The sequence below is a fragment of the Ischnura elegans genome, chromosome 12 (genome assembly GCF_921293095.1).
Source record: "Ischnura elegans chromosome 12, ioIscEleg1.1, whole genome shotgun sequence".
NCBI lineage: Eukaryota > Metazoa > Arthropoda > Insecta > Odonata > Coenagrionidae > Ischnura > Ischnura elegans.
Genome location: NC_060257.1, coordinates 55397471 through 55412492, shown reverse-complemented (window position 1 = coordinate 55412492; position 15022 = coordinate 55397471). Strand labels below are relative to the sequence as shown.

Here is a 15022-nt window from a genome sequence, read left to right as displayed (position 1 = left end):
GTTGTAAATGTATGTAAAGTATGGAAAAGAATGGGAAGGTGTAATAATTACCATTTGACGGCATATAAGAAGCACCGCCATAAAAGATGCATCAGTATATATGATGCATTGACATATCAGATGCACCGGCAAATAAGACACCCTCTCATTTCAGTATGACATTCACAAGTAAAAAGTCTACTTGAAGGTGTGGTACCCCAACAACTTAAGTTAGTCCCTATTCGATCTTATGCAATTGTAAAAATACGATCAAGCTCATCCGATATCTTGTTTACAACTCCTTCGATATTGCAGAAGCGTGCGAAACGATTGTAGATTGTAATACAGCAAACTCCCGAGTATCTGGCTCTGGTTTATCAGTGTTGTGGCTCAGTGGTGCAGTGAGGGGGGGGTTTTGGGGATAAACCCCCCCCCCCCCCCCCAGAGCTCAGGGAAATTTTTAAGTTTAATCCATTTTACTTGATATATTATTATTACTTATAGAACAGTGTTAGGATTAATCAAATATCCGTCAGAAAGCCGTAAAACTCGCCATTTTGAATCATTAATCTTAAAATTTTTCTGGTGGAGGGCCCCTGCAACTTCCACTTACCCTGGCAGGTATGCAATACCCTCACACCTCTAAGTATTAATTGCACCTAAAACCCTCCCTGGCGTTGATTCTTAGCTGCACCCCTGTTGTGGCTTACCCATGCATAAGTTTTACACTTCTTTGTTTACCGCGATCTTTATAAAAAAATTAATCGGACGCAAAAGCACAAGGATATTTGCATTTTAATGCGAGCCTACACCGGGCTTATTATTTTCATTAAAATCTTTTTTGTAAAAGGGAATTCTTTTATTTACTTTTTGACAAGGAATGTTTCAAGTTAACTTGGATGTTTGCTCTAGCATGCAAACGATGAGCAGTGGCGGGAAAAAAAACTCTTGATTATATTTTAAGGTTTTTTCAATGGTTAACTAATCGTAAATTAAAGGAAATTTTTTATACGATCTATAATTAGATGTTTCATATCGCATAATTATTGCCGTGGCCTCGTATTCACTTAAATATGGCCCTCTGGAGATTTCGTCGAACTCGGGCATGTTTATGCCGAGACTATTCAAGGTCAAACTGGAGAGGAAGGGAAGAAGAAGTGAAAACAGCGGGGGAAATAGCCAGGCACTCGCCTGCGTGGACAAATTGACAAAAGTTGTGGTTTCCTATAACCAATGCTGTGCGATGGGGTGATCCTGTGGCCATTACCATCACAGAAGCTCCTTGTTCATGTTATCTAAACATTGCGGTGCATGATTGCGTTCAGTGATTGCGGAACCTCGTCCCGCATCAATTGCATACTGAGCAACTTGCACGAGATGCGACTATGTACGTGTGGTGCCTGATAGTGTAGTTTCCGACATCACTCTGCGGTTTTGAAGCATTCCTGCAAGCCAATTTCCTGGATATATGATCTCGCAGACACGGGTGTGTGGTTTTCAGAAACCAGGTAATAGGAATATGAGTACAATCACATTTTCGCCGCTAAAATTGTTGCGGTCGGGAAAAGATAGGTGTGAATGATTCCAGAAAGCAACCTAAAATAACAGACAATGTGCATAAATAATTGTAAATCGTTTGATTCACATGAATTATGAAAAATACGAGAAATAAGAGTAAAGTTTGGAGTATTTGTCTTTTCAGATTACCGCATATGTCTGAATATAGTCCCCCCTTTTTTTCCAAAAATGCCTGTGTTAAAAGTAAAGGGGGGACTATATTCAAATTCATTTTTTAACTTTTCCTGAAACTGAAGCCTCAAAATTAGGGGGGGGGGGACTATATTCAGAGGGGGACTATATTTGGAGAAATACAGTATTTGTGCAGCCTCTCCCCATCATTAGCCCAATTAATTGGGAGTATGCTGTATACGAGAAATAAAAAAAATCAAGTAATAGCAATGAGGTTAATAATAACAACTTCAGCATTCTTCAATTGAATAATAAATATATATTAGCAAATATAATTGAGTCAGTACTGAACATTAATCCATGGGGGTCGAATCTTCATATGTAAGATGCAGATGATTTTTTTGAGCCATTATTTTGGAAAAAAGGTGCATCTTGTATGCCGTCAAATACTATACCTCCCTTTGTTTCATGAGGGAATATGCATTGTAGGCACCCTAAGAAGGTATTATTTAAATTTTTTATGTTATTTATTTGCCATTTTTTATTTTATTCCATTCCATGCCATTCAATATTTTTCCATTAATGTTTCATAAATTCATCACATCCATTCATTTTTCACTAGTTTCAAGAGGACTATTATATTTTGAAAAATCTGTTAGTTCTTGAAATAATTAGCTGTGGTTTAATGAAAGTGAGTGTGTTTTTCATTTATATCCATGGGTTGAGTGAAGAGATCCTTATCTCCCCATCAGCTTGTCCTCTTTAAAAGAGGTATTTTTACTACCATGGAAAATTCAAGTTAGCCCTCTGGATATAGAGTAGGAGGAATTTGCGAGGCTTAGATTGTACATGTTTTCCCAGTCCAAAATTTAATGCTAGTGGGCCAGGAACTGTTAGAGTTTGCATAAGTTCACCTCTATTTATTGAAAACTATTTTCACCTAAGTTGGTTTTGATCATTTGTGGTATTAAAAACTCACATGACACTAACTGTTGCTTGGGAAAAATTTAAAAACTTTGAAATGAAAATCATTACTTTCGATTATATATCTCTATATTTAGATTTGAAAAAAGGTTGATATTCGGGCATATTATGAACAGATTAAAAATGACCCTTAAATTCTTTCATGGATTACTGATGGCACTAATTTATAATTCATTTTAACCATCTACAATGATGTATTTCATTTTCATTTTTGTGAATAGTAAGATATTAGCAGAATTTACTACATCTACTATTCAATGATCAGGTGAATGAGGTTTACTAATGACATTATTTATTGCATATCTTTTTTCAAAATAGAGAAACTTGGAAAAGAGTTTGTTGAGCCACCACCATTTGACCTCTCTTCTTCCTACGGTGACTCCAATTCCTGCATTCCGTTGATATTTGTGTTGACTCCAGGAGCAGATCCTATTGCTGGTCTTTTTAGATTTGCTGCGAACCAGGTATACTAGATAATGTAATTTAGTGACTACTGTTTCTCTCTCTTTAAGATTCCCTTTAGTTACTTACTCTATGTTACATGCATTATTTACAGTTTGAGAAGGTGTGGTGGTGTTCTTTCTTTCAAATGACTCTTAAAAATTTAACTTTCTCTTCAGGGAATTAATATCAAAGTCAAGTATTATTTTTTGAAAAGGTTACTTCTATTTATTCACAGTCTCTTGTACTCCCATTATTCAAATAAACACATTCATTTTAGAATATCAGCTGCATTGATGCATGTACATTTAAGTTAAAAGAAATGAAGATGTATTTTCTTTTTTATGTTAATAGGGATTTTTGGAGAATCGTCTTTATTCCCTCTCTCTTGGCCAAGGACAAGGCCCTATTGCACTACGAATGATAAAAGAAGGAGTTCAAAATGGCACATGGGTGGTTCTTCAAAATTGCCATTTGGCAAAAAGTTGGATGCCATCTCTTGAGAAGGTATTTATATATGTATTCATTTATTTGGATATTATTAAAATTGGTTAATTGCACTTCATTCCACTGATTTTTTAAAAATATTAACTTAGTACAGTCGGATCCGGATTTAAGGTCTTCGCATTTAATGTTTTTCCGCATTTAGCGTTTATTTTTTTGGGTCCCGATTCATTCCCTATTAGGACAATGTAAAAATTATCCATATTTAGTGTTTCCGCATTTTGCATTTTTCCGCATTTATGGTCGTAAAAATTTGTCCCGCTCAAGATTTTTTTTGCCCGATTTAACGTTTTTTCATGGCGGTTCATCCAAATCTTCGAATTTATATGCTCATCAACAAGAACAGTCTCATGAAAGTTTACCAAGAGTCGATAGAATCAACCGGGGAACGCTTCTTCAACTGCTTTCTTCCGCGAGCGCAGCGCTGCCACCTTCAACTCGCAAGTTGGGTGATTTGTCTTCTCGTAACGTTTCGCTCCCCTTCTGATCCAAACACCAGGCTTTTTTTGTATCAGATCCGATCTAATGGAGCAAAGTCATCCCTTAATTACCTCGAACTACCTTATCCTTCACTTCATGAACTTGACTTCGATGATACGTGACGACTGATGACACGAGTTATCCTCCGAGGGCCGCTGCAATAACGGTTTTCTAGAGGGTAAAGAGGAGGCCCAATATCAATTGCGCAGTTCACTAGAAGATTCTTTCTATAATCCATTCCAAGGTCAGTTTCCACGGAGGAACAGCGAAAGAACAGAGGAAGTGTTTCCCCTGTCATGACCGTGAGTGAGAGCATTCTTTCCCTATGGAACAACATTATTTTACATCGTAATTTAGATATCTCGGAGCCAATTTATCGACATGCGGCTGGTTGATATCGCTGTCGATTCAAAAATATTTATCTGGTGCTAATTAATGTCAAAAGAGAATGACAATCGGAGTTTTGACGAACTATCACGGTCCATGACTAAATAAATCGCTCATACTGGAAAAAAAATCACCGCATACTCACGGTAGAATAGATGAGCGCGGAAAAATACGAAAATCCGGCAGGTATCCCTTGGTGGTTGACTTCGACATCATAACCCTGAGGAAATTGCCAAACTCCAGAGGTTCTGACAATTTTTCGGATGAAATCCAGTTCTGTTGAAGATTAAACCTTTTCACTTAACAGAGTTTAGCTAATCGTTATTCAAGGTCCAACCAAATTTTATTAAAAGCTGCTGAGAAACAAGGCGAGTCGGAGTCAAGGTGATCAGCGCGCCGCGTAAGCAACTTCTCCCGGCTCCATTCGACCTGCATAAGGCCGCGGATATATGACAACGAATCTGGTGTTATCATCGAGTTGAATCACCATTGACTTTTACTCATACTAAAATAAGATTCTACTTTTTGGGATGACCTCAAAATGCAAAATGTGCGCATAGGAGGCTTTTTAAAGGCTCATAAATCCCTTGTTGAGAATTCGGGATTAGCGATCTTCTGCTGTCCCTTTATTTCACTCATTCCTCATGATTTTTCGAGTACCTACTTACACCTTTTCTTATTATATTAGAAATGCTATAGTCACCTACATGTCACTTCTACAGAAATAATTCTAAATTTCATCGAGACCACTGGAATATGCGTAAAAATGGAATCACTAATGTCCATAATAATAATCTGTGTGGAAATGCTTTTAAGTTGATGTTTATTATAATTTTCTTAAAATATTTCATTAAAAAAATTGTCATCCTCTCATTACTTATTTTTACTACCCATTTTTTTAGCTGATTCCTGAAAAGTATTATCCAACCTTCACAGGGCAGAGAACATTTCATTAAAGAATTTTTTTGCTGCATTCAGCACCTTTTAGTTACTTAAAATAATATTTTTTATTCATAAAAAGCCATTCCAATCATTACAGACCCTAAAACCTGAAAAAAATGGCAGGTCCTCATTTAGTGTTTTTCCGCATTTAGTGTTTTAAATTTTGTCCCCCCTGAAAAACCTTAAATCAGGATTCTACTGTATGATTTATTTATTGGCAGTCTTCGCACAGTGGTCGGCTCAGAGAAATTTTTCTCGATTTTAAAGTCAATTTTTTTATTTAGATGATGAATGGAGAAACTTTAGTTATTTTTGCAAGCTAATGCATTGATTTTACTTATTCAAAATAGTTTTTAGAGCAATCGACGACCCATGCATGTTCCCAATTATACAAAATTAAGTCCATTGACTGAAATAAGAAAACCAAAACTGTTAAATCAAAACTAAACTGGCTTATTATTTTATGTTCCCTTTTACTAGCTTTAGCCACAGATTAATAAAGAAAAAAATTATTTTCCCCAAATTTAATGTCCACAGACTATGATTCATCATGTCCGTGGGCAGTCCCACATAGATTTTCAAAGAGGTGTTCATTGTATTAACAACCTTTACTAAATAATATATAATAAAATCGATCATTAAACAAGTTGCACCTTTATAAACATTCCAAAATAGTCTTTTTGGATTGCATTTATTTCTTAATACATATTATAAAAAAACATTTGTCCTACCCAAAAAAGCAATGTCAGTGGACACACAGGAAAAAGGGGGAGTTATTCGCAGCCCTGAACAACGAGTGTGTAGAGAAGGAGATTGTCAGCTACGTTGGGTTGTTTGAGTTTATCCTTGGTTTAGTGAATGTTTTAATGCTGGAAGAAAAATTTAGTTCAGTTTTTTGAAGGAGTAAAGATCATCAGTCATGTCCGTGGACAGGTAAAAATTAGTAAAAGTGAAATCTTTTGTTGAGTTTACACTCCAGTGGCATTTTGTTCTTCTTTTGTCATCTATCATTCTCTCGTGTACTGCTGTGCACTTCAAGCCTTGTTCTCTGTTCTTGTCTGTCGTCCGAGAAATAAAGACGTGTGTGTTCCACTCGACGTTTGCCTTGTTCTTTCAACATATTTTACTAATTACAATGGAGACATCTTTTATAGCGATAAGATACAAGTTCAATGTCGTGAGGATAGTGTCCTCACTTATTGTCAGTCCCAACTATAACTTAATTTTGACGAAATCGTCATTTCCGTGGACATCATGTTTGTGAACTCTGCAGTCCATGGACATGACAGATGGTAACGGACATGATGACACACTATGACTTGTTACAGAATTTCCAATGACAAATAAAACAAAATTTTTCTCATGAATTAACAAAATATTCCTCTGTGCGAAAAATCCAACCATAGGGGGATCTGGGTTCGAATCCTGGTCAAGGCGAATGATTTTTCCTCTGTGGATTTTTCGCAAAATTTGTGCATCAAGGGTGACTCGCATGAAAGTTATCACCGTGGCTAGTCCCGGTATACTTAAATCAGTCAAGAGCTACCGTCTCTTTGTGGTCAAAGTTTGGGCTTTGCTCCCCGGCTGTGGCGCTGTACCCACGATTTGAACTACTCGTGGCATCATAAGCTCAGCAGTCCATACCACCTTGATAGTCCTCAAATTTCCATAGGCAAGAATGACTCCTTAGTAGCTTACCTGGCTAAAGCACTCGACTGGAAATCAGGAGATCCCGGTTTGAATCATGGTCAAGGCGAATGATTTTTTCTCTGTGGATTTTTTGTACAATTTGTGCATTGCAGGCGACTCCCGTAAAAGTTATCAATGTGGCTAGTACCGGTATATGTACTTAAAACAATATTGTCAGCAGACATCACAGAGGAAAAAATAGAAAAAAACAGTGTAAATTATACTAACAATCTATACCACTTATGTCATTAGATTGTATGATTAACTAGCTGTAATTACACAATTTTGGTTCTTATATAATCAACAATTAATTTTTTAAATTATGCCTGTAGAAAATGTATGTTTTTCGAAGATTGACCCATGTGTCATGCGTCTCTATAAATTGCTGTGAGAATGAAGGATCTAGAATAGTTTACTGGCCCAGAAAGCCCTAAGAATTTGGTTTAATTTCCACTTCTTGTGAATTTTTGTAATCACTTCCTGCTAGTTGAACAGGTGGCATCTGTATGATCCTGAGATGGATTTTTTTTTGTATTTGCAACGAATATGATGGAACCAAGGAAATTGGAGTCTTCCTGCTAGGTTGTTGGCTTTGCATATACGCAATGAGGGTTGCATTGTGGCAGGATGAGGAAATATTTCATATATGTACACATGTAGATTGAAGATGAGTCTCACTATTGCAGCTGCAATGAACTTTTGGGATGTTTTTGATGGGAAATGAAGTTCTGGATGATGTTAAAAAGAGAATATGTGTCATGATAATGGAATAGGTTCTTGGCTATTCCTCCACATTTAGGGTCTTTTATCTTTAGAAATTCAGGTCTAACACAGTCTTCATTTGGGATTCTTTTTGTTAATTATTGTTAATTACCTAAGTTAGTGATTCTTTCCGAGGAAAAAAATGAGAAAATTAAACCTTTTGACATTTAACTAAGTGAGATTCCATCGGAGTATATGCCAAAGAGAACACTTAAAGTCAACAGCCTGTTATCATAGTTCCATTCGCTTATGATGAGCCAAATTGAATCTCCCAATTAGAAATGTCAACTTTGATTTAAGTGATGAAACTGTATTTCCCTACAATTTTTATCATGTTACATTATTCTGTGCATGATTAAAACTATTCCCAAAGAACCATCAGAAAACAAAATTTATTTTTCTAATTTCATACTTCATTTTAGGTTGTTGAGGAACTTTCTCCAGAAAGAACTCACCCTGATTTTCGTCTTTGGCTGACATCATATCCAGCTGATCATTTCCCTGTCCTGGTTCTTCAAAATGGGATCAAAATGACCAATGAGCCACCGAAAGGTCTTCGTGCAAATATAATAAGGTTATTGATTTAAAATATCTAATCTTGAGGTCATGTTAATTTCTTTGCAGTAGTATCTACTTAACTTTAATGAGGCCTTACATGTATTTAACTGTGATTGGTCGATCAAAGAACTACTATAGAATCAACCAAGAGTATTGCAATGGAGGATTCTCCAGTTCTTTACATTAAATGATTGGATTAACATCCATGAGTTTTCATTGATTAATTGAGATTGTGGGAAGAACTTGTCAGTATTTTGTTGATACATTATTGGAATTAACCAGGAGTATTGCCATATAGGATTCTCCAGTTGGCTTCAAAGTATGCTGTCATCCACTGCATACTTCAATGAGATTACCAAAGTTGCCACTATTTATGCTGACGGTAGAGATCTTAAGTTCACTGCAAAATTGCAAGAAGATCTCGTCAATATTTAGTTAATACATTCATTAGAGACTCGTGACTTTCCCTTTCCCAATCAGCAGATAGTAGTCATGGCCTCAGTCAGTCGCTCTCAGACCTCCATCGACTTAAAATCTTGAATCTACTCATGGAGCATTTTTGCCAAAATGCTCACGTTCTCCTTGCATGTCTTCAAGTATACCTTTCACTAATGGTGCCTCACTCAGTGTGGTAGCTGACAAATGTAATGGGCTCTTTTTTATTTATTTTTATTTTATTTTAATAAAGAGGTACACATACAGAAATACTGCCAATTTAAAGTGCACTTATAACAACAAATATTAAATAATTAAAGAATAATTATTTGTTACAAATTTAAATAGAATAAAAAAGAAAAACAAACATTTATCTGGCTATCTAGTCATTTATGCGATAAATATGTTAATGCCCGATGAGTAAAATTTTTTAGTGTCAGACCAAACGCATCAATATCACGGGGTAGAGTATTTATTAAAAAGGAAAGCCTATGGAAAAGTGAGCGCTTAATTACAGATAGCCTGGGTGTAGGAATGTGGAGTAAAGAAGTACGAGGGTTGTACCAAAAGTAAGGTTCCCATATTTTTTACAAGTACAAAACTTTGTTTATTTATATTGATTTTCACATCGCTGAAAAGCTTACACTTTTGCCTATTTTTCAACGTAGTCTCCATTTTTTTCGACGCAATTCTAAAGACAGTGATCTGGATTTTCTATCCCTAAGTTGAAGAAGTCTCCCGCCAACCCGTTGAGGAAGTGTGCGACCTCTGCTCGGACTTCATCGTCGCTCTTGAAGCGTTTGCCACATATGAGTTTTGCTTCAGGGATATAATGAAATACCCACGCTTCATCTCCGGTGACAATAGAGACCAAGAACTCCCCCCCCCCTAATATTGGTGAAGAAATTTGCGAGCACAGTCAAGGCGTTGCTGCATGTGTCCGTCAGTCAGCATACGGAAAAATCGAATTACTGCTCGATCCTCACACTTGGCAGGAACGGGAATAATCGCTTTCATTGTTGACAGTTGCTAAGCCAATAATGAGCGACAAAGTGAATTGCGGACTGGCGGACTCGAGAGTAGGGGAACCACTGTGCACGGCAATGTAGTGGGATATAACCTATCACCTTCGCTCAACACTGTAGCTCATTGGGAACCTTACTTTTGGTACAACCCTCGTAGATCGGGTGTGGCGGGAAGGTACTCTAATGTTGAGGAAGGAAACAATGTCAGGACTGTCGAAGTGGGAGTTAAGGGTATTATAAATGAATTTGATGTCTGATTGAAGTCGGAGAAGGGATAGACTAGGGACGGGTAAAGAGGATAAAACTGCACAAGTAGGTGACTGTGAAAGGGTTATCACTCCTTCCACTCTCATGACACCCGAGACAAAAGGGCTGTTCATCTATTGAGTTTCAACTCCAGTTTTAGCAAAAATGGGCCACATTTTACCTGTGCTCAAATTTGTAATCATCTGAACAATAAAAAGCTATGGTACTTTTTCTCACGATTCATTCAATACGACCGGTTTCGTCGCAGAGGCGACATCATCAGGTACAGAAATCGTTAAATAACAGTTATTTTGTTGTTGTTTATCTGGTTGCTATTACGCGTTGGTAGGGGAGGGTTGTGTTGGGGTTGGAGCGTTACTCAGCTTCAGGGGAATTTCCAAGAGGGGAATATCTATGGGAGAGTGACCACAGGAGCGATTTTGTTCCGGAAATTCTCCACCTTGAGAAAAAGGGAAGAAGAATGGACTGCTTGGAGGAGTAGGAGATTAGGAAGCACATCAAGAATGGAATTTTAGCAAATGAAAATATTTTTGTGAACTATTCCCCCCTCTTGGAAATTCCCCTGAAGCTGAGTAACGCTCCAACCCCAACACAACCCTCCCCTACCAACGCGTAATAGCAACCAGATAAACAACAACAAAATAACTGTTATTATAACGATTTCTGTACCTGATGATGTCGCCTCTGCGACGAAACCGGTCGTATTGAATAAATCGTGTGAATAAGTACCATAACTTTTTATTGTTCAGAATGGATTTTCACAAAGTAAAGCCAGAAACAATCGAGTTTTGTAATCATCTGCCTCCAAAGCTTAAAAGTATCTCAGAATCAGCAAAATTTAAAAGCCAATTAAAGTCTTTTCTCCTTGACGATGCCTTTTATAGCATTGATAAATATCCTGAACAGTAAATATTAAGAATGAATGTATGTATGTTATGTGTTAGTTTTGTGTGTTCTTATGTAATTTATTATGCGACTTATGCAAATTATGAGAGCGACTGACTGAGGCGATGATAACTGTTCGAATATCGCTGTGCAACTGTTCGAGCCACGTCACATGCTGCTCGACGACAGACTGACTGAGCAGCTCTCACTCGCTTACGATCGCTCCGTGGATAAGGTTGTGCGGAGCGAGAGACTTACCTGTGGCCTCGACTACTCCAAGGAGAAGGCGTCGATCCGGCCACATGTGAAAAAGCTCTTTGTTGTATTGCTTTGTCAATTTGTATCTTTATACCACGAATATACCAAGTTCTTTTATAATTAAGTGAAAATATTTCGATTATCTCAACCACAGAATACTAGTCCTTAAACCTTTCCAGCGTATTCCGAGATACTAGTTCAGTTTCGCAGAACTGCAGAATCGGCGCGCACAATAACTATCGGCTGATTGGGAAAGGGAAAGTCACGAGTCGAGAAACTTTCCCTCACCTCAACCCCAACTGGCTTTAGCCACACCAGCTGACCCGCAAAGATAAAATGAATAGAGAATAATTGTTTGTATCCTTATTCTTTCAAGGTCCTTCATGAGTGACCCGATTTCAAGCCCAGACTTTTTCGAAGGGTGCTCTCAACCCAGAGCGTTTAAACTTCTATTGTATGGGTTGTGCTTCTTTCATGCTCTCATTCAAGAAAGAAGAAAATTTGGTGCCCTGGGCTGGAATATCCCCTATGAATTCAATGAAACTGACCTGCGAATAAGTGTAAGACAGCTGCGCATGTATCTTAATCAGTATACGGTAAGAATTTTTTCATTAAAAAACAGCCTTAAAAATAAATTTAATGTTAGTAAATTAATTGTTATAAATAACATAAAAATACCCCAGGTTGGGCAGAATCACAGGACACAAAACAAGATAAAGAACACTCACAGTACTAAATTTTCCGTGGAACATTACCAACTTCCTCAGAGTTAGGTAGGAGACTGTAGATAAAGGATGATAGATAGCTGAGGGAAGGGGAAATTCTCCTACCTAACTCTGAAGAAGGTGGTAAGGTGTCACCGAAAATTTAGCACTGTGAGTGTTTTTTATCTTTTTTTGTGTCCTATGATTCTGCCCAACCTGGGGTATTTTTGTGTTATTTACCTTGTCGAGGAACATTTCGAACTATCAATTGTAATAAATAAATATATTAGTGAACCTTGCAAAGTTTATTCTTTTATTTTCCACAGTGGAAATTTTTCAAACAGTTAAGCCTGAAGTTATCTCTCATAAATTAAAAATGAATGTTTTATATTTTTGGAAAGTCAGAAAAAAGTCAGGGAAAATGAAAACTCACATCTATAATCATCCATCTAATAGTTATTGGCTTACTTAGAGTAAATTCAGGGGCTGGTGCTCCAACTATTTCTTATTAACAGAAATGGATGAAAGAGAAAAATCTAATGGCATTTTTAGAGCCAGAATGAAACTCCTTGGTAAAATTATTATTTGCAACATTTAAATAGGTATGTATCTTGCAACTGGTTGCTCATTTTACAAAACAGCTTTTGGATTTTTATTTTGCCTCCTAATGAAGATAATTATGCCAGTCTTTCTCAGAATTGATTACCTTAAGGGTAAATTTGCTTATTTTTTTGGTCACATAGATGTGGAATTGCCCAAATTTAAGAGATTTAATGACAATCATTAATTTATATTTTAAATTTACTCCATTCACAGGAACCTCCATTAGTTGCTTTGAGATATTTGACCGGTGAATGTAACTATGGAGGCCGAGTTACTGATGATTGGGATCGCAGAACTTTGGTCACCATCCTATCCAAATTCTATTGCAATGAAATCGTTGAAGATGGTCCTAATTACTACTTTGACTCTACGGGTTTGCCATATTTTTACTATTTATTACCCTCCCGTTGTGTAAGGCAATGAAAGGAGTTATTTAGTTTAGGTCAGGGTCGGATTTCAGGGGGAAGACAGGGGTCATGAAGACTCCCCCCAAATTTTTTCAAAATTTTAAAATTTTTATTTGTTTAATAGTTTTTGTAGAGAGAAGTTGCATGTATTGTAGACCATAGCTCTTTGAAAAAAATTATAAGGAGAATGCCCCTCTCTCCTAGGGGGGTATTGCATGGTCCCACGACCCAATTCTTGACTCTCCCCTAAAATTTTATTCTGATTCTGTTCCTGGTTGTGATGTAAATGTTCATTTTCTTTTCATCTAGGAATTTACAACGTTCCAGATGCCACAACTCATAACCAATTTCTTGATCATGCTCGGGAGCTGCCCCTTTATACCCCTCCAGAGGTCTTTGGTTTTCATTCTAATGCAGACATAACCAAGGATCAGCAGGAAACAGAACTTCTCTTCAGTGGATTACTGCTTACTCAGGTTGGTACTTTCCACTTCAATTTTTACTTTGATTTTTTACTACAATCCGAGTGATTTGACCAAATTATCAAGAGTTGGTGGTATCAATTTAAAAATAAATGGCCTTGCCAGCCTTGAAAACTTTGGCAATGGTGAGAGTGTTTAAACAGATGCCTTATACAGTGAGTCCTCGTTTAACATCACTTACCGTTCCTGAAAAATGTGATGATAAACGAAATGACGTTAATCGACGCATAATATCCCATAAGAAACAATGTAAAAAGTGAATATCGGCTCCTAGACCTAACAATTCCGGCTCGGCGAAAAAAGTGACGACAAAAACTCTGAGTTCTACACGGAAAAATGCCTTGAAATCACTTTTTAGGTTCCTGAAAACCATTATGTCAAGTAAAACCTTGCGCACCTACGCAAGGATTCATTTTGCAGAAATTTTTGCTGAAACCGTAATCGCAATTAAGAATAAACACACCGTTTTACACTTTGCTTAGACTGACTGTACTACCGCCCACAAAACGAACAACCTGCAACGCCCGCCGCTTCGCCTTTTTTTCGCACGAAATTTAAAAGACTTGACGTTATCGCGAAGCGTAGTTGCGATAAACGAATGACGGTCTCAAAATTTTCGTGACGTTATCGCAAAATGACGTTAAACGGGGTGACGTAGAACGAGGACTCACTGTATGTTGATGGTTATTTGTGAATATTGGATGTATATATGCATTGTTTATATGTAGTTGAATGTTGAAGTATAATGCAGTCATCATATTTGATTGTTCTTCTCACAACTACTGTATGTACTATTTTATGAAATTTACTCAATGTTGTTCGCGTGTATATTTAACTTGCATTTCTTTTCCTCCAAATGCATATCAGGGGCGTTATGTAAGTATTTTTTTAATCAACTATTAACATTTTTGAGTTATGATATTTTACTTTATTGAAGATTTTAACGTTTTGAGTTGAAGTGTGTTCAGAAAAGCCTCCATGCAATGAATTTGTTTAGACCATAGAAATCACTACTACACTGTCGGGCATTATGGTGTGGATGTGGTGTGGGAGTTGCATGTTCACAGGGGGTATCGATTATGAATTCCTGATGTTAATCGTTCTTTAAATTATATTTGATTTACCATAAAAAATACCTGTCCTGTAGTGAAGATAAACAATCGTTAGTGTTTACCATAAAATACCGTGGCTATCATTACATTGGGGCCTTTAACCGTAACTTTTGGAAAAATTGAACAAACATTAATCTTAAAGGTAATTCTTCAATTAAAGTTTTTATTTCACCGGCTGAACAAACTATGTTTAAAAATTGTCGTCATCATCATCATTATTTGTCTATAATCCTAAGATTGGTTTGACGCAGCTCTCCATTCCTCTCTCCTATCTGCTGGCCTTTTCATAGTGATGTATTCCTTCTACTTTGCATTTATAACCTGCCCAATGTAACTCATTCACGGCCAGGGGCGCCGACTTATAAAAATTATTGGGGGGGGCCCATATCGGAGGTCTTGCCCCGGGAAGAGGTTAAATTCAAAGTGTGT

The 15022-nt window shown here is 37.0% G+C and overlaps 1 protein-coding gene across 1 annotated transcript in view; it reads left to right on the top strand.

Annotated features, from left to right (window-relative positions):
* Positions 1–15022, top strand: part of LOC124168953 (dynein axonemal heavy chain 7) — a 133320-nt gene that overhangs the window by 98119 nt on the left and 20179 nt on the right. Inside the window, exons 46-51 of the mRNA XM_046547370.1 lie at positions 2971–3116; positions 3448–3600; positions 8280–8431; positions 11662–11881; positions 12806–12965; positions 13309–13475. Coding sequence (XP_046403326.1) covers positions 2971–3116; positions 3448–3600; positions 8280–8431; positions 11662–11881; positions 12806–12965; positions 13309–13475 — 998 coding nt within the window. The remainder of the gene's footprint in view (positions 1–2970; positions 3117–3447; positions 3601–8279; positions 8432–11661; positions 11882–12805; positions 12966–13308; positions 13476–15022) is intronic.